Source organism: Carcharodon carcharias, chromosome 7 (assembly GCF_017639515.1).
Source record: "Carcharodon carcharias isolate sCarCar2 chromosome 7, sCarCar2.pri, whole genome shotgun sequence".
In the NCBI taxonomy this organism is placed as follows: domain Eukaryota; kingdom Metazoa; phylum Chordata; class Chondrichthyes; order Lamniformes; family Lamnidae; genus Carcharodon; species Carcharodon carcharias.
Window position 1 is genome coordinate 138,896,666 of NC_054473.1, and position 25,334 is coordinate 138,921,999.

A 25,334-nucleotide genomic window follows, 5' to 3' on the forward strand; every position below is an offset into this window, starting at 1 on the left:
GGATCTAATAGCAGAGCATTTAGAAATGCATAATATAATCAAGCAGAGTCAGCATGGCTTCATGAAGGGGAAATCATGCCTGACAAATTAATTATATTTCTTTGAGGAGGTAACAAGCAGGATGGATAAAGGGGGACCAGTAGATATAATATATTTGGATTTCCAAAAGGCGCTTAATAAGATACCTCACATAAGGCTACGTAATAAGATAAGAGCCTGTGATGTTGGGGGTAATATATTAGCATGGATAGAGGATTGGCTAATTAATAGAAGGCAGAGAGTTGGGATAAGGGGGGCATTTTCAGAATGACAACCTGTAACTAGTGGAGTGTCACAGGGATCAGTGCTGGGGGCACAATTATTTATAATATATAGTAATGACTTAAATGAGAGCAGTGAATGTACTATCACTAAGTTTGCGGATAACAAAAAATAGGTGGGAAGGCAAGTGGTGAGGGTGACACAAAGAATCTACAGAGGGATATCGGCAGGTTAAGTGAGTGGGCAAAACTTGGAAGATGGAATATAATTTGGAAAAATAAAGTTATGCATTTTGGCAGAGAGAATAGAGGAGCTGAATGGAGAAAGTCTGCAGAAATCTACAGCACATAGGGATTTGGAGTCATGTACATGAATCCCAAAAAGCTAGCATACAAGTTCAGCAGGTAATTGGGAAGGCAAATGGGATGTTGGCCTTTATTTCAAAGGGAATGGGGTATAAAAATAGGGAAGTACTGCTAAAACTATACAAGGCACTACTTAAACTACACCTAGAATATTGGGAACAGTTTTAGTCCCCTTATCTAAGGAAAGATATACTCGCATCGGAAGCAGTCCAGAGAAGGTTTACAAGGTTGATCCCGGGTATGGAGGGATTTTCTTATGAGGAGAGATTGAGTAGGTTGGACTGTACTCATTGGAGTTTAGAAGAATGAGAGGCAAACTTATTGAAACATGCAAGATTCTTAGGAGGCTTGATAGGGTAAATGCTAAGAGTTTGTTTCCCCTTGTGGGAGAGTCTAGGGCCAGAGGGCATAAACTCAGAGTAAGAGGTCACTCATTTAAAACAGTGATGAGGAGGAATTTCTTCTCTCAAAGGCTAGTGAATCTGTGGAATTCTTTACTGCAGAGGGCTGTAGAGGCTGAGTTGTTAAGTATATTCAAGGCTGAGTTAGAAAGGTTTTTAATCAGTAAGGGAATCAAGGGTTATGGGAAAAAGGCAGGAAAGTGGAGTTGAGGATTATCAGGTCGGCCATGGCCTCACTGAGGGGCAGAGCAGACTTGATGGGCTGAATGGCCTGATTCTGCTCCTATGTCTTATGGTCTTATTTATCAATTCTACCTATAAAGTCTCCATTCCCTGCTTACCTCCCTTAATCGTCAAGGATACTTCTCCACTTTGCCATTTTCCCTATCCTTCCTGTGGACCTTATAACCTGACATATTTAGTTCTTGCAGCCATATCTCAGTAATAGTTACCACGGCATATCCTTCAAGTTGAATTTGCTCTTGAAATTCATTCAATTTGTTCATTATACTCTGCGTTTGTATAAAGAATCTTTATTTGGGCTACACACCCGACCCCATCCTTCAGGTCTAATGTTCTACTCACATGTTTCTTATCTTATTGGTTAAGGAGGTACACAGTTGATTCTCCTGTTCACTCAGGTTCCAGCTGCCTCGTAGAGGCCACTTTGCCATTTCCATCTTTCCCTTACAGCAACTTGCAGGGCAAAATATTGTCTCCATTGAACAGACAAGGGCAGGTCTAATAAACAGCCAGCACCGTGCACTGACCAACCACAGCAATTTTTGAGCCATTATTTTTTCATCAATCCTGCTTCCACAAATGAAATGAAAGTCGCCATTGTCCCAGAGGACCATAGGCTGCTCTCTCATTAGAGAGAGAGACAACTGGTGGTATGTTTAAACTAAGAGTCACCACACCTCAGACGATGACCTCAGCCGATACGGCAATTGAACCCACGCTGTTCGCGTCACTTTGCATCACAAACCAGCCGTCCAGCCAACTGAGCTAACCGACCCGCAACCCCAGTGCAATAGCATAAAAAGCACACCAACATCTCTATTAATGCTTGAATCATAATAACCTTGTTTTATCCTCAATATTATTTTTTAAAAATGTCTCTACTTTACTGAGCTGGAAAGAGCCTCATAACAATGCATGATTATTAGAGACACTTGCTAATGAGGATGCTCACAACTGTCACAACATTTCACTGCTTTGTCAGTTATAAAGGAGCAACAGTATTCATTAATTACATACATGCTCTGTTTAACTTCTTTAAATACAATACCAATGTTCAGACTCATCTTCGGCTGTTGACTCCCACAGCCTGGGCTTCCTGCAGCCAACAGCCAGATCAGTTTGAAACTAGAAAATTTTCTAAGACCAGTGAACTTAAAGGAATCGCTCTCCACTTGGATTTAGCACCAGCCACCATACTAATGCTGGGCAGTGCTGCACTGGCTGCCTTGTGTTCTATAAGGGCTGTCAGGACATCTTTGATGATTTCATTATGACGAAACATGAACTCTGAATCATGTTTAAGGCATCTTAATAGGTTTACTTTGCTGATGTGCAGTGGCCATTTTGTCATGGTTACAATCCATAGGCACAGGCTGCAGAATGTCCTGTGCTTCCAGTTCAGCGGAAACTAGCAGTGTGGCTGCATTACAAGTTCAGAAGAGTGGTACACTTAGACAGGTCGCCAAAGAGCCATTATGTGCCATAAAAAGAACCAGATTAGACTGTTCAGCATCAGAAGTCTCTCTAGGTTTGTAACCATGATAAAAAACAAATTCTGATGGTGCATTTTGCACTGTATTATTTGAGAAAAACTCAGAACCAACTTTCCTGGTTAAAGATAATACCTTAATGTAGTCAACAAATTCAGGTTAAATCAAAATGGTGACAGGAATGAACTGTTCTTCCAACACAGAAGTAGCACCAATCTGGATTGATCGGAAATTGGAGTGTTGGTAGTACAGAGCCAAAACCCAAAGTCACTAAGCTTAGATTCATCAATATGCTTAGATTCATCAATATGCTTGAATTACAGAACGTAAGCTTGCAGCAGCATCTTCATTTCGACACCAAAGGTTAGAAATGAATAATTATTTTGGAGTTCTTAGCTTAGTACACGCTTATTAAAAAAGTCATTCCTTTACAAAGGCATTGAAAATATTCCAATGGTAATAAATGAAGTAAAGATAGCCAAGTCAAGTGGAATACTTGACTGTCTAGATGGTATAAAAGCAGCTGAGTCCAGCTGAAGAAATGATCATACCTCTGAGTCCCGGAAGTACATTTCATACTGTTGAATCATCTGTCTGCTGATCATACTGCCATGATAAACGATGACGTTCAGGTCTGTCCATGTGCGAAATTCTCTCTCCCAGTTTGCAATTGTAGACAAAGGCGCAATGATGAGAAAAGGGCCATGGATGCCAGTCAGATAAATTTCGTCAAGGAATGTAATAGACTGGATGGTCTTGCCTAAACCCATTTCATCAGCAAGAATGCAGTTCTGCCTGGAATTAAGAAATGATTACCTTTATACCATGTTCTTACATATGAAAGAGCATTGTGTGTGCTTAAATCACAAAACCATAAGTAAAATTAAGTTATAGCTTGGTGAACTCACAACTAGCTCACCAAAAATGATTATGGTGGCATTGGATATTAAATTTAGAGCTGGGATGTGCAACAAAACTCTGCTTAATAGATATTACTTGGGAAATATAGAAAGTGGGGCTATTTTCAAATTTTAAAAGTTACTAATTAACTGAAAAGCTTTTTTAAAACAATTTCCCAAATTAAGTAAAATCAATGAATGTTTACAGATTTCTGAGAAATTAAAGTGATGACATATGAAAAAGTTAAGCACTGGGCAAAAATATTTCAAACTATTAAGGCCGTTTCCAATATTCCAATTAGAATCTGTATAATCATGGACCTACTTACACTTACTTAAACCAATTTTAAAGAATTCAGAGTTTTTATTTCAAGGAGGAAAATAGGCAACATTCCTCCCTGCATCCTGAAAGCAGTCAATCTAAAACTGAAGACTAACCATTAATCTGATTTGTTATATTCTACAGGTAATATTTTCATGATTCCCACAAGACCAAAGCCATACTGCTCAAATTTATCTATGCCTGCACAGATTTCCAATCTTTGATTTGTTTCATAAACCAAATAATCATGCATCTCCTTAACTTCAGTGCCTACAATAGGTAATACCTTGAATTGGAAAATATTAGGACCAAGTTTATTTTATTTAGATTGAGGCTGCCAGCACTTTTAAGCAAAACACATTTTGATTGACATTTGCACTGTATGTGATAATTTAAATTTCATGCAAATGTAAATGTGCAAATACAGTAAAAGGTTCTAATGTACAACATCTGTTCAGTGGAATGGATGTTTTCTCTGGACTCTGCAATTTATTAATTTTGTGCTCATGCCCTCTAGTCCTGTGAATAACAATCAAACCCTGTGATATATCAGAACATGGCAAATCTCTGCATGGAACTGGAAGATGAGAGCAAACCAACATAGCAAACTGTAAACATTGTAGAAAATCAATGTGATAAACAGCAGTCAACACAAGACAAAAGTACTGTGAATCCCTATGAGAAACTGCAGCTGTATAAAGCCTCCATTAGAAAGAAAAGCATTACAACATTGTAAAAGCTCTCACTCCAATATGAAACACATTCATTTTTACCCATGATTACAAGTGGCACCACATAACCCAAAAACTGAATTTCCCCAATTAAGCTCTTTCATTTGTACAGTACTACAAATACAGTGTTTTAACAACCGATGATAAATATTCCTGTATTGTATTTGATCACCTCAAATATAAATGGCCAGGCAAGTGCTTCCACTGGGATCCATGTGGAGGAATTTTTTTCCTTGTTCTGGGTCATCTACAATTTTAATGAGTTTATTAAAATAAAAACTGCATGTTCTATGGACTTCAATCTTACCTGTTATACCAGTTGAAAAGAAGCCAATTGACACCTTCCAACTGGTACTCCCTGAGCTTGTTACCAATCTTGTATTCCCTGGATTGCCCAAGCTTCTTCCAAGCAGTGGCAGGAGGTCGTTCCTTTGATAAAACAGGTGAAATAAAGCAGAAATTAAGTTAGAAATAATTGAGTAACAAGAGAAATATATTCTTATATGGTCTATAAAATATTGCCTTTTCTCTCTTGTTTCTTGACAATAATAGTTTACCCTACACTCTTAAATTCTGTTAAAAGAATGTTAGTTTGGTCATTTCTAATGGCCGATCAAAGCCACCAAACTTGGAACAGTACAGCAGAAAAATGCTGCACGCTCTAGATCATTAGAGCTGTCTACCAGTTTTAAGGCCTGTAGATACCTTCTCAAATTCAATGTTATCAATCACTCATGTAAGAGCATCCCATAACCCTTACACTCCAGAATTGATTCGTACTGCCCAATCTACTTGCACAATACTGTGAATCAAAAGTTGTTAACAATCAATCTCACTTGACATACAAACTGGTTTCAGTAAACTCACATGTCCCCAGCATGCACTCCTCTGACCTTTTGATAGGTAGAACTGAAGAACACTGTAGGTTGACTATGACAAATCAAGAAGCTGGTTTATTTGGGTAACCAGATGTTACTGAACAAAATCAGCAATTCTAGACTGTTTAATGCTTCTTGTAACAGCATAAAACAAGGAACACTGACCACACTCCCCAGTTTCTAAACTGAACCCACAACCTTCTGAATCAGGGGCCACAATGTTACTATTAAGCCCATGCTGGCACTTACTTCCAACCTTTTAAAAAGAGTGAAAATTATTTGAGTAATATAAAGTTTATGCAGAGGTTTCCACTTGGAATATTTTTAACACCAACTATTCAGCATTATAGCTGCAGACTGTTCACTTACCATACGCTTCAGGGAAGGCTTTGCTTGCTGCAGTCGTTCAAACTCCTCAATCTTTCCTTGATCTACATCTTCTCTAAGCTCCCAGGTACTATCCTCATACGGCAATGAACACCATTTAACCAAATAATAAACAACAGCCTGTATAAAAAAAGATAATGTGCTGACTGAAAAACAATGTTAAATATATCCGCACTTCATGAAAATAGTTTTATAAGCCCGAGGGAAGCTTCACAGGAAAGTCCTTTTAACTACAAAAAGTGACCACATTCTTAACAGCATCAATCCATTTTTGACTGTGATGAATAGATTTGTAACTACAATACCCAAGATATTGCCACTGGAGGCAAAATCCAAACTTATACTTTGCATACCAGTAATGCCAAGTCCACACTTCTTAAATAAACTTAATATGTACTATATGAACTATTTTCAAATGAAAATGGCACATGTAATATGCAAAAATTGATCATTTGCTCTACATTGGCAATGTATAGATGAGCTTCCTGCTTCAGCAAGGAAGAATTTGAAATCAGTGTAAAACATGAATTTGTGATCGTCAACAAACATTCATAATTAATTAAAATCTCTTGACCATTTTAAAATACATAATAAAAACTGGAGGGGCTTTTTCTCCTTATCTCTTATAAATAGATTTAAATATCCAGTGAAAAATGAGAAACTAGCACTTAGTAAAAAGATTTTCCACATTCTAAAATTACAGTCCTCAAACAGTAAACAAGAAAAATATACACTGGTACCTCTCCAGTATCAGTGTCCTCACAACATGAGTATTCCAATATTCTGTCCACTTCAACATAGTCTGGATTAAAAGGCTCGTCGTCCATCTGAAAGTAGTTTTATAGTGAAAAATATGATAAGTAGCTGGAAATCCTGTACATTTGCCTTTAGATATTTTATAAATGCAAAGTGATTTTATTTATGAACGGTAATTAGATTTTTGTTCAAGTTTTATTTTATCCCAGAGACTTCCATGCTTTCGGGACATGGTTGCCTGCAGAGTGCATCTTGTATAATAGTTAACTGCCTGCAGTTAAATTGAATAAAGAATCATAAATGGTAATATACAATTATATACTTAAGGCAAGGGTGCTCAGTGAAAAGGCCATCCCTAGTCAATGGATGCCAAGGGTTTTATTTTAAAGGGAGGTTTGAGATCCTTGTCAGCATTAAAGGTTTCATTAGCAGATGATCTGCGACTAGCCTGACATATAGCTTGGGGTTATGTCCAGATGGCCTTCAAGGAGGGGCCTACATTTTCTGGTGATTCTCCAGCTCCACATACAGCCTGTACATTACTTGCTTTGAGCAGGTTATGTCCCACATGTGGTTAGACCACATTCGATGCAGGGTATGTTGCATTGCGACACAACATAGAGGTGTCTCTTCTTGCTAACAGCAGCCAGATCTGTTGAGAGTAGCAGGAGTTCTTGCTCTGCTGGCAATAGGCCAGGTATGCATTGGCTTGAATCCAGAGCGATTGTTCAGCAATCATCCCTTCAGTGGCATCTAGCATATTGTTAAGCAGCATCCAGGGTGGGCACAAGTACATTGTATGCAAGAAGGTGCCTTTCTAGCCATTGCTGCACCAGTACTCACTTGCCAGGGCCAGATGAAATTGTTATCTTGTGTGGCTGAAGAATAAGCTGCGAGGCATTCTGAGCTGATCCTTTTTCATTTTTGTGCAGGTGGCAGTAATGAGCTAGTTTCAGTGTCTTCATCCAGTTTGTGAGAAAAATTGGCAAGCTGCATCTCACTCCCAGGAGCCATATAGATTGTCTGTGCCTGAGGTGAATAGAATGGGATGCTGATCTGTTTTTCTTTTAAATTATTCATGCATGGGATATGAGCAGCATTGGCAAGGCCATCATTCCCAGCATTTGCTACCCATTCATATTTGCCCTTGAGAAGGTGGTGGTGAGCTCCTTCTTGAACCGCTACCGTCCATCTGGTGAAGGTATACCCACAGCGCTTTTAGGAAGGGAGTTCCAGAAGTCCCAGCAACAGCAACTGAATGGTGATACAGTTTCAAGTCAGGATGGTGGCTCGGAGGAGAATCTGTCAGTGGTGGTGTTTCTGTGTGTCGGCTGCCTTAACACTTCTGGTGGCATAGGTTGGAGATTCAAAAAATGCTGTTGACAGAAGCTTGGTGAGTTGCTTCAGTGCATCTTGTATATAGGTAATGGTGGAAGGATTGGTTTAAGTGGAGATGATTGAAGATTTCAAAAGAAAATTGGACTGACGCTCGAGGGAAATGAACTTGCAGGGCTATAGGGATAGAAGGGGGGGGGGATGGAACTGACGGGGTTGCTCTAAAGAGAATTGGCATGAACTTGGCAGGCTGAATGGCCTCATTCTGTGCCATAATGACTATGATTCTAAGGAATTCATGTTTAAGGTGATGGATGGGGTGTCAATCAAATGGACTGCTTTTTCCTGGATGGTGTCGAGCTTCTTGAGTGTTATGGAAATTGAACTCACCCAGGCAAGTGGAAAGTATTCCATCAACTGCCTGAGCAGTGCCTTGTAGATGTTGGACAGGCTTTAATGGTCAGGAGGCAAGTTAGTCGCCATAAAATTCCCAGCCTCTGGCCTGCTCTTGTAGCCACAGTATTTATATGGCTGGCCCAGTAAAGTTTCTGGTCAATAGCAACCCTCAGTGTGTTGATGGTGGGGGATTCAGTGATGGTGATGCTGTTGAACAGCAAGAGGAGATTATTAGATTCTCTCTTGTGGTCATTGCCTGGCAGTTGTGGAGTCTCAAATGTTGCTTGCCATTACAGCCCAAGTCTGAATGCTGCTCAGTCCTTACTGCATTCAGACAGGGACTGCTTCAATACTTGAGGACTTACATTGAAGGAAAGGTGTCATAACTCGCAGCAAGCCCCGTTCTCCTATCACTCCTGTGCTTGCAGACCTACATTGGTTCCCAAGTCAAGCAATGTCTTGATGTTAAAACTCTCATCCTTGTTTTCAAGTCCCTCCGTGGCCTTGCCCCTCTTTATCTCTAATCTTCCCCAACCCCACAACCCCCGGAGATAATGGTGTTCCTCAATTTCTGGCTTCTTGTGTATGCCTAATCACAATTGATCCATCATTGGTGGCCTTGCTTTTCAGTTCCCTCAGCCCTATGCTCTGGGATTTCCGCCCTACGCCTCTCCATCTCACATGCCTCCTCTTTAAGATACTTTTCGAAACATTGCTCTTTGACCAAGCATTTTGGCATCTGATCCAATATCTCCTTATGCGGCTCAGCATCATACTTTGTCTTGTATTGCTCCTATGAAGTGCCTGGAAATGTTTCATTACATTAACGGCACTATACAAATAAAAGATGTTGTTGTTGATGATAGTGCAGTAATGAAGATTATCGAACTGAGGACACTACCCTTAGGAACTCCGGCAGCGATGCCCTGGGGCTGAGATGATTGGTATCGAAAAAACCACAACAATCTCCCTTTGTATTAGGCATGACTGATCAGTGGAGAATTTCCCCCAATTCCCGCTGACTTCAAACTTTGCTAGGACGCCTTGATGCCACACTTGGTCAAATGCTGCATTGCTATCAAAGGCAGTCATCCTCACCTTGGGTATGGAAGGCAGTTCTGTTTTGGAGACCGTCAGTCCCAACAGGGCTGATTTGCAGTAGGTTTTACAGAACACTAGAGGGTTCTGGATACAGATCTGGAAGTACAGTTAGTAATCATGGGGAAGTTTGCCAGCCAGCTACCAAACAGGCATGGCCTAGCCCTGATGGAGCATTCTGTCGAGCTCCGTGATGCTCTGCCAATATCACTTTGAAGTCACTGGCACAGAAAACCTACAGCAGGCTCATATTATAGAACACTGGAGAAAGTCAGCGGGCTCATCAACACCCTCGGTGTACACAAGCGACATTTGAGGTTACAGATATTATTTGGTGCTTTTGTAGGCTCATCTGTTACAGAAATTTGTGGTGGAAAAAATATGTACTGGAGCTTCAAGTGTGGTATCCGTGCTCATACTAAGCTGGGGATTTGGGGCATGAGATGGAGTGGTGGCAGCTCGAAAAGACAGCTATTGTTCTCAACAATAATACCCTAGACAAACTCAAGTCCACAAACACTTTAAAACTTACAGCTGCAAAGAAATGGCCTCTCTGTGCCTGTTTAATCTTGAAGCGGTTCACTTTCTGATGTATCCTTTTGTCTTTCATCAACTGTGCTTCTGTGGCCCATTCACAATGCAGATATGAGCTAGAAATGAGACATTAAAAATCAATACCATAAATTTTTAATTAACTTCACTTATTATTGCTTCGTTCATTGGTATCAGTTTAGCTTCACTGATGTGTTAAACTGAGCATTAATGCCAAGGCAATAATCCATAAAATGTAATATATATATATTATCAATTCTTAGTGCAATCTACAATAATGCATCATTGTACTTTTATAACTATTAGTCACAGCTTATATAGAGTTTTGTACTTCAAATGAGCCAAATCCAGTTACCCAGCAAATTAAACATTTCTCATTTTCCGCATGCACAGCTGAACTCAAGTTGGGTGTAGGTGGCACACTGATTTGCTTAAAAGGTGTGGTAGGGATTTCCTGCGCAAATTGCTTAAATATGTGTATAACATATATATATATATATATAGATATATATAGATATATAGATATATATATTATTGACACAAACCTCTTTCAGTGGAAAAATATATTATAATTAAGTAACCATTTTTACCAAGGTGAAAATGCATACAAGATCAAACATCAAAATGAAGATTTCTGATCTGCCCCATCATTCATTATTGGTAGTTGAAAGCCATGGCATTTATAGATGTGCAGCCATTAACCATAGCATGATACAGCACTGGAAGATGCCATTTCACCCATCATGACAATGCTGGCTCTTTGAAAGCCTATTCAATTAGTCCCCTTTCCCATCGGCCTGCAATTTTATCTAATTCCCTGTTGAAAGTTATTATTAAATCCACTTTCACTATCCTTTCAGGAAGTGCATTCCAGATAATAACAACTCTGTGCTAAAAAGAATTCCCAGGCATCCTTCTTTTCTACTTTAATATTTATTTAAGTATGGCACTTAGCTTGCTTAAGGGAGTGCAAATCAACATCAGTTGCAATATCTACAAGGTTGAAACTTAGCATCGGTTTTAAAAAAGCTCAAATTCCAGAGAATTCTTGGTTCAGGAGTAGTCAAATTGGAATTTAACATCTTTATTTCAGAAGTACATTTGTATCATTATGTCATCATCTGATTTAACAATGGAGCAAATTTGAAGTGGCCTATTTTGACATCTTCATCTCAACATTGGCTATCATGGAGACAGTGAAGAAGCCTACAATAAACCATCGTGATATTTCCCATCGCTATTCACACTATTAAATCAGTGCTAGACTGTTTATGTGTCTGTTGCGCTTATATTTGTTTTCCCCTTCCTTAAGTCTTTTCACACTTAATTAAAAGAACAGGTTGGAAGCTTGCTCATACGCGTCCAACAATTTTGTTCCAATGGCCAGCTGCTAGAAATAATCCAACAAGGTCCCAGGATGCCTGGGAATTCAATTTCCCCTCCTAGTGGGAAACACTAATCTCCATTTAACTTTCTGCAACATAATTATATACCTCATTTCTCTGCCCCCCCCTACCACTACACGCCCTTTTAGTTTCTAAAATGCATTTGGTAACAAAATTCTGTGCAACCATCAGACAGAAACGTACACCATTTTATACTTGGATTTTAATTAGGTGACAGATTTATGTTTTGTGATAAAAAAATTGCATATTAAAACAAAGCAGAATATTAAATGTTCATCGCCTTTAGCACCAAAAAGGATCAAATTCTCTAAAGAAAAAGTAAATTTACTTACTAGTTTTTGTACTTAACAAAGAACTCTTCAACATCAGCCATATGTCCCATGGCTACCTAAACAAAGAAGCCATCCAATTAATATTACTTGTCAAATGTACAATATAAATAGATATGAGGCATTTTGGGAAAAAAATCAGATATCAAATATCAAGTCATCCTGAAAGAAAGTCCTACTGTTAGTTTTTACAGCTTCACCATATATTTCACACGCTCAGCAACAGGGGCTACTCTAGCCAATGAGCTCTTGCTCCTTATGTGGGACTTGATCCATGCAATTGTCTGGGAATATAGTATTACCCAGTGGTCGAACACAAACCTTTGTTATATTAGCTCAAGTATTTGACACAAGCCCTTGTATTCTCCAAGTCTGTGGATAGTGGATGAATAAACATTACCAGATTGCAATATTGATAATAAGCTATGAACCAGGATTATTAAAAGTAAAGAGCAGTAGAAAGTTATTGACTACAAAATAAAAAGGTTCAACAGTTTTCTAACTCTCCTAGTATGACTAAATTTGGATCAGTGTTAATAACATTAACTCATCCGTGAATCTTTTATCTAACATTTTCTTCAGCATCTATCTCAATCAGTTCAGAAAAACTGGACAACTGTACCAGCCCAACAAAAAATTCTTGCCTGTCAAGTTCTCCTACAGACACCAACTATGCACAACTGTACGAAGTTCTGCCACTCTGTCAGTTCCATCAATCACATAATGACACTCAGCACGAACCACACAGGAGTTAGACAGACAATTAATAACTGAACTTAAATTCCTTTACCTCAACTGACTAATTTAATGATAACGCAGCTTAAACAAGGTTGCATTAACCAACTGAAATAGTTCTACACTCAGATCTATGGATAAATACACTAGACACAGTGAAATGTATAGGCCCTAAACTGAGTTAATTTTATAAGAGCACCTACCTCTGTTTTGAGAAAGATCAATGTTTTCTATAGCGCAGAAATATATACAAAAAACGTACCAGTAAGTCCCTGTAATAAACTTCTGCGTCGGGGTCTTTGGCCTGAATTTTTGCTTTCATGTCAAGTGTGCAGAGTCAGAGGAATTCGAGGCTCCGCGAACCCGACTCCTGAAAGAGTACCCTGGAAGATTGGATTTGCGTTCCAGGGTGCAGGGGGTGCAGGTTTTATGGGAGAGTTCAGAGGTAGCCACAGGGGCTGCTAGGCGCAGAGGCGGGCTAGTCAAAGACCTCAGTGCTCCAACACTTTATCCCAGCTGTGGAAAAAAGGAATGATCCAAAACACAGCCCTCCATAACTCACCTCTCACCACATCCACACATGTTCCATGCCCCATCCATGCCCCTGCATACATCCCTATGGCCCCTCATATCCTCTATGCCAACCTTTGCCCCTCCACCCAGTCCATGGCCCCTTATAGCCCCATGCCAACTTAGTGCCAACCCATGCCCCCCACCCACCACCCTTTGCCCTTATAGCCTCTGTGCCAACTTTCCCAGTATCTACCATGGATAGACCTCAGGACCCATGCTGAGATTAAATAAAGTTCTAAATGCCTATTGATAAATTCATTATTTTAAAAACTCTCATCGAAATAAACCTATTCACTACATTTAACTTCCTTTAATCTCTTACAAGAACAAATATTCATATTTATGGTCCCACTTCAAAACTTTGTAAGCACTTGGAGCTGTCAACCAAACTGTGAACTGACAGGCACCCACTGTGATAATGATAGGTTGAGGAAACAGCCATGCAGCACTATTCCTGTAATGATAACCCTCAGGTTTACATTAACAGAGTGAAAAAGCAAGCACTGATTTTTGTCAACATTGCAGACAAATATTTAAAGGGCAGGAGATGTAAATGCCTTGACAGCTCCCTTGATCCAATAAGTTTATCCACTTTTTCTACACATTCATGCCTACTTTTAACTTTCCCAAAGGGCACCTGATCTCTCCCAAACTTCCAGATTCAGGTCTCAAGCCAGTTTAGCAAAGGCAGAGAGCTTGTATATCTGCACGAAAATTCAGGCTTTTGAGTTTATAATCAATCATATATGCACCAAGAGTGAAATTAATGCTCAAGAATGAAGCACCACAACCAAGAAACTAGATTACAAGTCCCAAAAACCTTCACATCTCAGATTCCAAATAATTTCACTAAGTCCTATCCTGCGACTGTCCAAATCTCCCCTCTTTACTGCTTCCTCTTAGTTACCAACCACGTTCAAGATCAATCCATTTCGACATTCCCTATAATCACTGACTCCACAACCCTCCTCCATCTAGTTTAAGCCTTCTAACGACTGCCAACTCAAGGTTCAGGACAACACCACCCACTACTTCCTTTCTACTTCCCAAACCCAATCTTTGTTATTTGCTCCTTTCTCATCTTTTGTTTTTAAATAACGTGCTTTAATTAAAAAATACTTAAGACGATTTAATCTAAAGTTATGATATTAAAATTTAAATTGACAATTTGGAAGCATACACGTGGGTCCAGTTAAAACAAAAAAAAGACTAAATACAATTTTGAACAAGTTAACATATTTTAAATGTCATGAAAGTGCTTACAAAAGAACAAATTATCCCCAAGTATGAAGAGGATAAGAAAAAAGTCATTAGTTCAAATGATGCTCATCCTTTTCAGTTAGTCCATGTAAACTCAGGTACTATCCACCCCAAATTGCCACTGATAACTTCTAGGGAAGGAAAAAAAGAGCTATGACCTATTTTAGAAAACAAATCATCTTCATCCTGTTTTCCCCAAACCAAGCTCTTTTGACACATAACCTGGCATATTAAATCACTTTCTTGGAAGTCTTCCATAGATGAGCATGCCTCAATGCCTTTAAGGACACAGAACAGCACTGAACCAGAAAAGATAATTTTGACTAATTGAACTGGTGGCAAAACTTGAAGACTTCATTTCATTCCTCATATCCTTTAATAGCCCCCTCTCCCAAAAATGTAGCCATTGCCCTCTGAAACTTATAACATCTGCCACTTCCACACCATCCTGAGTATTTTATCCAGCATTTGTATCACCTTTTGCAATTCATCTGTTTTTTTCCCCCTCTCACTCTTCATGGCCTTTCCCAGTTTGGGATCATCTACAAACCTGGAGAGCTTTGTTAAGGTCCCTTCCTTCAAATCATCAATAAACATTAAAACAATGATCTCAGAACAACCCTTCAAGTACCCTGCTAGTCACTTCTTTCCCTGCAGATGCTGATCCTTTAACCATTACCTTCAACATTCTTTGAATAAATCAGTTAGTTTCTAAAGCTCCCCTGCTATAATAATGAATTGAGGATTGCAAGCCAAATATTTGAGGAAATTTTTAACAATAAACTGAAATGGAAAACAGGCAACATATGAATCATTGGGAGTTAATGTAGATTACTTTTAACGTTCTGTTTAACATTTCAAAATTGGGTTCAAGATTTTTTTGTGGAAGCAGCACTGCAGTAGATTAACTAGTCTTGCAAATATTTTATAAACTACCACATTTAAAAGCTACAAAAGTTATAAATAATTTTTGTAAAATTATTTTGACACCTCTGGTATGACTATCAACCATCAATTTATGCATAGATGCCAACAGAACAAGTATTGAGGCTTGAGTTTATGAACCGTATGGCATTAATTTTATCCAGTTGCAAGAATGAGGCAGAGGACTTCAGATTCAGCAATTCACTTTCTTGCACTCAGAATCCTTTGGACTGCTGCTTATCCAAATTTTGGATCTCCAAATCCAGTGGGAAAGGGATTGGAAATTAGGATTGGGATCATGGCAATGACAAATACTAATTTTAAATGATGCTCACCATCTTGTGCAAAGAAAAGGTCCCTCATAATTAGTTAAAGGTTAACGAAATGAGCTCTAACCTTCATAGCAAACATAAAGACTTTGGGATTATTGCAGTTTAGGAAGAATAAACACTTTTTGCAAAATAGACCAAGTAGATGAAAATGAGTTATTTCCATGTTGAAAAACTGCTCACCTCTTTTTTAACTAATCTTGAAGCCATAACTTTGTCTACAATTGCAGCATCTTCTTCACTAGGGTTTTCCTATGGAAGAGGTGCCAATTTCAAAACAATATCTTAAAAACAAGACATTTCACTTCATATTGTCATCAATAATTAAATGGCTTGAGAAATAATGTATCAACTTAAATACATGGCTATAAATTTTACAAAAACACTGGGCCAGAACTTCTGAGGAGTGGCAATCACAGTCGGATTGCCATGCCACTCCTTTTTACCTACCTTACTAGGGAGCTGCACATTTCTTGCCTGATCTTTTGAATCAGGCCTGCTGAGAAAAGTGTAGTGCAGCGGTTTGGGAATCCTCTCAGTCTGGGGCAGCAGTGTCGGGGGAACTGAAACCACATCCCCTTTTTATGGCGCTAAAAACCTACCTGCTTAATGGCAGCTAAAGGTCGGGGTGGGGATAGGTGGGAAGGATCCGGGGTGGGGAGCGTAGATGGGGCTTGCAGGTGGTGGTGGGGGGGAAAGGTTGAGTCAGGGGGTTGGTGTGGGTCACTAGGAATTAGAAGTGGTTTTAATCCTTCTAACTCTTCCTGGGCAGCTATTCTAAGAGAGTTGGAACCATCCAAAGACTGTGATTTATATCAGAGTTTCAGATGGTTCCCAGTGCAAGGTAAGTTTGAACTTCCCAGGCAATTGCTGTGCAGCCCTTGCATGGGGACTTCCTGGAGCCAGCCAGTGCATCTTCTGGATAGCGCCTAGGTATGAAACCCCCAGGAGATCAGAAGTTCTGGGCTGTTAATTTGAATAATGAGCAATGTAATTCTGGGTTCAATAACAATGACACCCATTTCAGATTTCATTGTTCCACTGATTTGACTAACTGATATTCTGAAATTGTTACAATTATACTTTTACACTTCTGTTTAGATATTTCCATTCAGACCAAAAGCAAAAAAGATGACCAAGAAGATTTCATTCCAACATATGTGGTTGCTGGAGACAAATTTAAGAAAATTATATCACAGACATGACTACTAAATAACTGCTACAGTTTATGTAACTGCTGTTGAAACATTGCAGAAACTTGATTGTATTACAGTCCGAAAGAAAATGTAAACACTTGCACCTGAAGAATATACTGAAAGGCTCAGTTGGGAATGAAGGCAAACTTGACATTACCAAAAATTTGATTTTTCTAAAAATCTAACAAGGAGGAGGAGAATGAAAAATATAAAACAACAAGCAGAAGCCACCACGTGGAGATGGAGGAGTAGTGGTAATGTCACCAGTCTTGTAATACAGAGGCCTGGGCTAGTGCTCTGGGGACATAAATTCAAATCCCACCATGGCAGCTGAATCTGTGATATAAAGCTAGTCTCAGGCCATGACGACTATCATTGTTTGTTGTAAAAATCCATCCGGTTCATTAATGTCCTTTAGGGAAGGGAATCCACCATCCTTACCTGGTCTAACCTACATGTGACTCCAGACCCACAGCAATGTGGTTAACTCTTAACTGCCCTTCGAAATGGCCTTGCAAGCCACTCAGTTCAAAGGCAATTAGAGATAGGCAACAAATGCTGGCCTTGCCAGCAACGTCCACACCCCATTAAAGAATAAATGTTTTAAAAATTGCAAACATCACTAGATATTCCAATCAATTTGTTCTGAATATTCAGAATAATTGTCAACCTGTAATAATTAATGCAGGTTTTAATAAGAAGTTCAACACTGAACACATCAATTAAATTGTAATAGCTGGCAACATTTATCTAACTTATTTTAGTGATGTCAACAAAATTCTCAGCCATTAGGCATTGCTACAACTTACAAAAATGGCATCTCACCACAAATAACTGCACAGGTTGCTCAGCAGGTAGAACAGCACCAGCCCTGGCTTTCCCTTTAGCAGTTACCCCATCATCTTCATCTGAAATCTTCATCCCAGTGTCTTCGTTATATTTCTTTCTTTTTACTTGTCTGTTCGATCGTCTCTTCTGCAAAATTAATTACACCTTAAAATCACCATTACGGTTTTTAATTTCCACAATTAAAACCAATACATTAAGGTGAATATATTATATGATTAACTTTAAGCATTTTGATGCTGTTGCATTTATGAATAGATAATTTATTTTAGAGGTAAAGATGGCATATTAAGAAGTGTACCAGGTCTTGTATTTATCCATGCACATTTTAAAATCAAAATAAAAACAAAAAATAACCTTAACTACCTCGTTCAGTTCACATCAAGGATTTGACCAGCACTGTGCAAGTCAAATATTAGCAGGCAATATTTAATACACTACACATTTCTAATTGAGAGAGGAAATCTTGTCGGGTCACAGCAATTTAATCCTTGAATTTTTTCAAAAAATGTAAATCAGAGTAAGAATAGAAGCTACAGAAATCATGAAAACAGAACAATTGGTGAACATTTTATTTTGTTATATTTTTATCCCTTTCCCCTGCTTTTGCTTAGCTTTTTCTCCTTCCCTTTGGCACTACTTTTTTTTCTTTTCTTACTCTACACTCGATCGCGGCCTTACTCCAGTCCAAGTCCTCTGCTCCCCTTCCTCCTTAATGTTGTCACAATCTCTCCTTTTTCTCACTTTTTCTAGCCCTTTCCCCTTCACTTCTTCCCCTACTTCCTCCTCTTTCCAATCATGACTATTGCCTACCCTGCCCCACAGTCTGCCAATTGTCCTGCCCCACACTCTCCCCCAACCCCTGCCCCGGCCCACCATACCTCTTGTCCATTTTATTAAGCATTTCAAAGTGTAGTTTTATTCCCTGAAGCATTGGATGCTAAAATCTTACTTGACATCCAGAGATGGGTTCTTTCTTTATTGATGGTGTGGGAATCTGTTCGGTATCCGACCCGTCTTCTGATGAATCATTCTTCCTTTTTTTCCCCAGTGTGATTATGATTTTGCTGTTGAATCAATTTTCAATAAATAAGATTCACCTATCACATGTAACGGTGATGTTCATTCTGGGTTAGCTTACTGATGCAATTTCAAAGTATCAATTTGTACAAAACTTGATCTTAAGTAGCAAGGCAGGGGAATAACTGATTTAATTTTGGTGCTCATCGAGAACACAAATATCAGTGCTAGGGAGTGGGACACATTATTCTGTTCATGATGCATACAAACTTTAAAAGTGCTCCAGTCCCTGATACTGTTATCTTCAAGTCAGGTGCAGAGATTTTATTGTTAAACACCACAAAGCATTTCACACCAGTGTACCATTATGCTGGTCCACTGATCACAGCAGTCATTTCTTGTGGTCTGAAATGCTGCCAATTAACACTAAAGTAGTTTTGCACCATGGATTTATTTCCACCAGGAACAGCATTAATAGTTTAAAGTAATATTAAGTGCAACTAGTATAACATGTCACTAATATCAGATTTTACTTACTCAAATTTGACAACAATAGCACTCTTGGCTGTCATCATAATTGAGCATGATCAAATGTTATGGTTAAGGGAAACTGATAGGATTTGGATGGTAGTGTCATGCAGGGGATACTGCATTAGTGAGTTTTATACTCTGCCCAATTGATTTTACATTGGATACTGCCAAAACAAATTTCTATCCTGATGTCTTGCATTTGTTATTTCTCCCAGCCATTTCCTCCCCTCCAAACTCCAAGATTTTAACTTGTTGATGGGATACAGATTAAATGACATTCTCAGATATCTCATCCATGTGGCCATTGAAAAAGAGAGAGACAGAACCTAGCCATTTAGTGGTGTCTAGCTAATTAAAAGGTAATCACAGCCGAGCCCAATACTCTGTCCACATGCACTCACACAGACAAACTTCCAGGAGGGCTGCTGGATACTGATCAGAAGAGGAAACCCTGGCCAGTTTTATTTATCTTAATCTGGCTAGATCAAATAATTCAGTACAGACCAGAGATTGAATCTGGGACTGTAAGTTGCTTTTCTTACACAGCGGTAAACTCCTGGGTTTTGTCTTCGGAAGTGGAGATAGCCGGACTTGCAAAGGATACCTCTACTCAGGCAGCGGGCTGAGTTTGAAAAAAATCCAGGAATGACACCACAGCAAAACTGTAAGTTCATTGGTTGGTGAGCCGCTGTTAGGGAGTGTGTTTAAATAGCTTAAAGTTAGAAAAACGTAAAATTTATAAAAAAATAGTGGATTTCAGTAAGGAACATTAGCAGTAGAGAAGTAAAGTTAAATCTGAAGTCAAAGTGAAATAAAGTAAACCAAAGTAAGATAAAGTTAGCATAAGTGTAGTAAAGTTAAGTGACTAGTAATTTACTCTACCTCATTCTACCTATTCTAAGTGTAATAAATATTTTTTAAGAGTTACACGATCAGGTCAGCTCGGCCAAGTGGAGTGTACATCCTGCAGTATGTGTGAAGTTGTAGACGCACCATGTGTCCCTGACAAACATCTATAGGAAGTGTCACCCGCTGCGCAAGCTTGAGCTCTGGGTTTTGGAACTTGAGCGGTGGCTGGAGTCACTTTTGTGCACCCGCAAGGCAGAGGTGGTCACACCGCAGATCAAAGCGTACAGCCAGAGAGGGAATAGGTGACTGCCAGGCAGTATAAGAGAACCAGGCAGGTAGTGCAGGAGTCCCGAGTCTATCCTGCTTGCTAATCAGTTTTTCATTTTGGATGCTGATGAGGACGATGGTAGCTCAGGGAGTGCAAAGCCTTTGGCACCACAGGCAGCTCAGCTGTACAGTGGGGGTGTGGTGAGTAGAGAAGAGAAAAAGAATGGAACGGCAATAGTAATAGGGGATTCCATAGTGAGGGGATCAGAAAGGTGACGCCAGGATGGTGTGTTGCCTCCCTGATACCAGGGTCAAGGATGTCATGGAGTGGCTGCAGGACATTCTGCCGGGGGGGGGGTGGGTGGAATCAGCCAGAAGTCGTGCTCCACATAGGTACCAACGACAGCAAAGACGACCAAGAAACTAGTAAAGAAGGGGAGAATAGAACATGAATGCAATCTAGCAAAAAAAAAAATGGACTGTAATAGCTTCTATAGGTATGTAAAAAGGAAGCATTTGGCTAAGGCAAATTGGGTCCATTGCAAGCAGAGTCAGGAGAGTTCATAATGGGGGATAGAGAATGGCAGAGAAGCTAATTGATTACTTTATGTCTGTTTTCACTGACGAAAATACAGGAAATCTCCCAGATTTAGAGATCCAAGGGATTAGGGAGAAAAAGGAGTTGAAGGAAATGAGTATAAGTAAGAAGGTTGTATTAGAGAAATTAATGGGACTGAAAGTTGATAAGCCTCTGGGGCCTGATATCCTGCATTCCAAAGATTTGAAAGAGGTTGCTGTAGATATAGTGAATGCATTGATGATCATTTTCCAAAATTTTATAGATTCTGGAATGGTTCCTGAAGATTGGAAGGTAGCAAATGTCACCCCACTAGTCAAGAAGGGAGGGAGAGAGAAAACAGGGAACTACAGGCCTGTTAGCCTTACATCAGTAGTAGGGAAAATGCTAGAGTCTATTATAAAGGATGGTGATAAATGAAGACTTGGATAATCATGATCTGATTGGATACGGTCTGCATGGATCTGCGAATGGGAAATTATGTTTGATGAACTTGTTGGAGTTTTTTTGAGGATGTTAATAACAAATTTGATAAAGGAGAGACGATGGACGTATAATACTTGGATTTTCGAAAGGCTTTTGATAAAGTCCCCCACAGGAAGTTGATTAGCAAAATAAAAGCACTGGGATAGGAGGCAATATACTGGCATGGATTAAGGATTGGTTAACAGTCAGAAAAGAGAGAGTGGGAATAAATAGGTTATTCTCACATTGGCAAACTGTGACTAGTGGGGTACCACAAGGATCAGTGCTTGGGCCCCAGATGTTCACAATATATATCAATGATTTGGATGCAGGGACCAAATGTAATATTTCCAAGCTCGTGGATGATACAAAGCTAGGCGGGAATGTGTTATGAGGAAGATTTACAGTGGCTACAGGAAGATTTGGACAGTTAAGTGAGTGGGCAAGAACATGGCAGATGGAATATAATATGGAAAAATGTGAGGTTATCCACTTTGGTAGAAGGAACAGATGTGCAGTGCTATTCCTAAATGGTAAGAGGTTAGAAAGTGTAGATGTACAAAGGGACCTGGGTGTCCTTGTCCATAAGTCACTGAAAGCTAACATGTAGGTGCAGCAAGCTATTAGGAAGGCTAAGGGAATGTTAGCCTTTATTGCAAGAGGATTTGAGTACAGGTGTAGTGAAGTCTTGCTTCAATTGCATAGAATTGGTTAGACTGCATCTGGAGCAGCGTGCGCAGTTTTTGGTTCCCTTACCTCAGAAAGGATATTATTGCCATTGAGGGAGTGCAACGAAGGTTCATCAGACTTGTTCCCAGAATGGCAGGACTGTCCTATGAAGAGATACTGGGGAAACTGGGCCTATATTCTCCAGAGTTTCGAAGAATGAGATTGAAACTTATAAAATACTTATAGGAATATACAGGGCAGATGCAAGTAAGATGTTTCCCCTGGTTGGGGAGTCTAGAACCAGAGGACACAATTTCAAAATAAGGGGGAAGCCATTTAGGACCGAGATTGAGAAGAAATTTCTTTACTCGGAGGGCTGTGAATCTTTGGAACTCTCTACCCCAGAGAGCCATGGAAGCTCAGTCATCGAGTATGTTTAAGGTAGAGATTGATGGATTTCTGATTAACAATAATGTAAAGGGTTATGGGGATAGTGTAGGTAAAAGGCATTGAAGGCATTAATGATCGCATTAAATGGCGGAGCAGGCTCGATGGGCGGAGTGGGGTTTTCCTGTTCCTATGTTCTTGTGAACAATTAACGATATTTTGCAGTAATGACTGTGATGCTTGCACTCCATCTCATTTCTGTCAAATTAAAATTTTTGGCATCAAAAGCTCACATGTCCAGATTGACTTTAGCCACAGCAAACTTCCAAATGCAAAAGAAAACCTTAGTGCCATGTGACGAGACCCAGGAAGATGCACCACAACATTTTATGGCATTTGGAAGAAATGCCAGGCACAGGCGATTGTTTATGTATTTCAATTTTTGGCTTTATGGATTCAGTGTTAAAGATAATTGTGTCAAAATTTTCATATCTGTCAAAATTTTAAAGGGTAAAACCAGGCACCAGGAATTTTGATCGTGACACAAGATTATTAGTGGCCAAACCAAAGTGGATATGATCAATATTGAGTTGTGTAGTGAATATGTATTATTTGCAATGTGTCAACACATACACAGTAGAACAGAAACTCAAGAGTAAAACTGTTCACCTAGTAAAACATAACTGATCTTGTTTATCAATTCACAACAAAAATAAAAATACCTGGAAAAACTCAGGAGGTTTGGCAGCATCTGCGGAGAGGAGCACAGTTAACGTTTCGAGTCCATATGACTCTTCAACAGAACTAAGTAAAAAATAGAAAAGAGGTGAAATATAAGCTGGTTTGGGGGGGGTGGGGGGACAGGGAGAGCTGGATAGAGGGCCAGTGATAGGTGGAGATTGCCAAAAGATGTCATAGACAAAAGGACAAAGAAGTGTTGAAGGTGGTTATATTATCTAAGGAATGTGCTAATTAAGGGTAGAAAGCAGGACAAGTAAGGTACAGATAGCCCTAGTGGGGGTGGGGTGAAGGGAAGGGATCGAAATAGGCTAAAAGGTAGAAATAAAACAATACATTAAAAAATAATGGAAATAGGTGGGAAAAGAAACATCTATATAAATTACTGGGAAAAAAGGGGGGGGATCGGAAAGGGGGTGGGGATAGAGGAGAGAGTTCATGATCTAAAATTGTTGAACTCAATATTCAGTCCAGAAGGCTGTAAATGTCCGCAAACATGACCCAGACCTTCCTGTCGCTTGCCATTTCAACACTGTACCCTGCTCTCATGCCCACATGTCTGTCCTTGGTCTGCTGCATTGTTCCAGTGAAGCTCAACGCAAACTGGAGGAACAGCACCTCATCTTCCGACTCGGCATTTTACTGAATATTGAGTTCAACAATTTTAGCTCATGAACTCTCTCCTCCATCCCCACCCCCTTTCCGATCTCCCCCACCTTTTTTCCCAATAATTTATATAGATTTTTCTTTTCCCACTTATTTCCATTATTTTTAAATGTATTTCCATCCATTGTTTTATTTCTACCTTTTAGCCTATTTCAATCCCTTCCCTTCACCCCACCCCCACTAGGGCTATTTGTACCTTGCTTGTCCTGCTTTCTACCCTTAATTAGCACATTCCTTAGATAATATCACCACCTTTGTCCTTTTGTCTGTGACATCTTTTGGTTATCTCCACCTATCACTGGCCCTCTATCCAGCTCTACTCCCCCCCCCAAACCAGCTTATATTTCACCTCTTTTCTATTTTTACTTAGTTCTGTTGAAGAGTCATATGGACTCGAAACATTAACTGTGTTCCTCTCCACAGATGCTGTCAGACCTGCTGAGTTTTTCCAGGTATTTTTATTTTTGTTGTGGATTTCCAGCATCCGCAGTTTTTTGCTTTTATCTTTTTGTTTATCAATTCAAATGGATTACAAAGCCCAAGCTTATGTCTAAACTATTGGTTAATAGTGCAACACGGCCAATAGGCCAGGTAGATTAATCCACTTGCCAACCAATCAGCATTCTCTTCTCTTGAAGTGTTCCCTTTACATTTGGTACTCTTGCGAATGTGATGAGTGCTTCGGCATGTCTCTTTTCTCATCGATACTCAAGTTCTGTAAAACTATCTTTTATCTCTCTTAATTCCATCTTTCTTTCCCAATCTTTTCCAGTTTCTGCATGACTGAAATCTAATTGATGCTTCCTGGTTTGGACTCTGCGTGCCTCAGTGAAAATTCTTCAATCTGATTCGCTGAACAGCTACACTGTTACTTACCCTATTCACACATGCCACAGATCCCCCTATAGAGAGCGCTGCACTGGATCAGACATTTGATGGCAACAAGTTGCTGTTTAAAAGCATGTAAACTGCTGTCAGCAAATTGTACAGCAAGCACCATTCCTTTGTCACTGGCCTCAAGATGCAGGCCACTATATTTTAAAGTTTATCAAATGTGTGCCAGCTCTCTGGGAGCTTGTATAACAGAGTACTTTGGATTTAGGATGAACACCCCTAGGACCAGGATAGGATATAATTCAGGATGCAAGAATATTAGCCCATATTCAGAATTTTCTCAAGATGTCATATCTTATTTGACATTGTTGGAATGCACTCTCCACAAAATAGATTTACAAAATGTATTGAGTGCTGTCTGTTAATCCTTTTGACAATATCTTTATACTTGACCTTTCAATGCTACCTTACTCAGCGGGACCATATTCACACTCAGGGACAATAAATTTCTAAGCTGGAAAAATCCATTTGTTCAACATTAAGGTTCCTTAGAACCGTAGAGATATTTTTCTAGTGCTGAACAGCTTGCAGTATCATAACCATTTGTGCTTGTTCATTA

General features: G+C 39.4%; 1 protein-coding gene across 9 annotated transcripts in view; it reads right to left on the reverse strand.

Annotated features, from left to right (window-relative positions):
• The window catches only part of chd9 (chromodomain helicase DNA binding protein 9), a 286,738-nt gene that overhangs the window by 83,948 nt on the left and 177,456 nt on the right, over positions 1-25,334 (reverse strand). For all 9 annotated transcript variants that reach the window (XM_041192748.1, XM_041192754.1, XM_041192751.1 and 6 more), the window contains 9 exons: positions 18,665-18,779; positions 17,692-17,841; positions 15,854-15,922; positions 11,853-11,908; positions 10,095-10,212; positions 6,718-6,804; positions 5,960-6,097; positions 5,020-5,141; positions 3,312-3,555 (listed from right to left, as the gene is read on the reverse strand). In XM_041192748.1, coding sequence (XP_041048682.1) covers positions 3,312-3,555; positions 5,020-5,141; positions 5,960-6,097; positions 6,718-6,804; positions 10,095-10,212; positions 11,853-11,908; positions 15,854-15,922; positions 17,692-17,841; positions 18,665-18,779 — 1,099 coding nt within the window. The remainder of the gene's footprint in view (positions 1-3,311; positions 3,556-5,019; positions 5,142-5,959; positions 6,098-6,717; positions 6,805-10,094; positions 10,213-11,852; positions 11,909-15,853; positions 15,923-17,691; positions 17,842-18,664; positions 18,780-25,334) is intronic.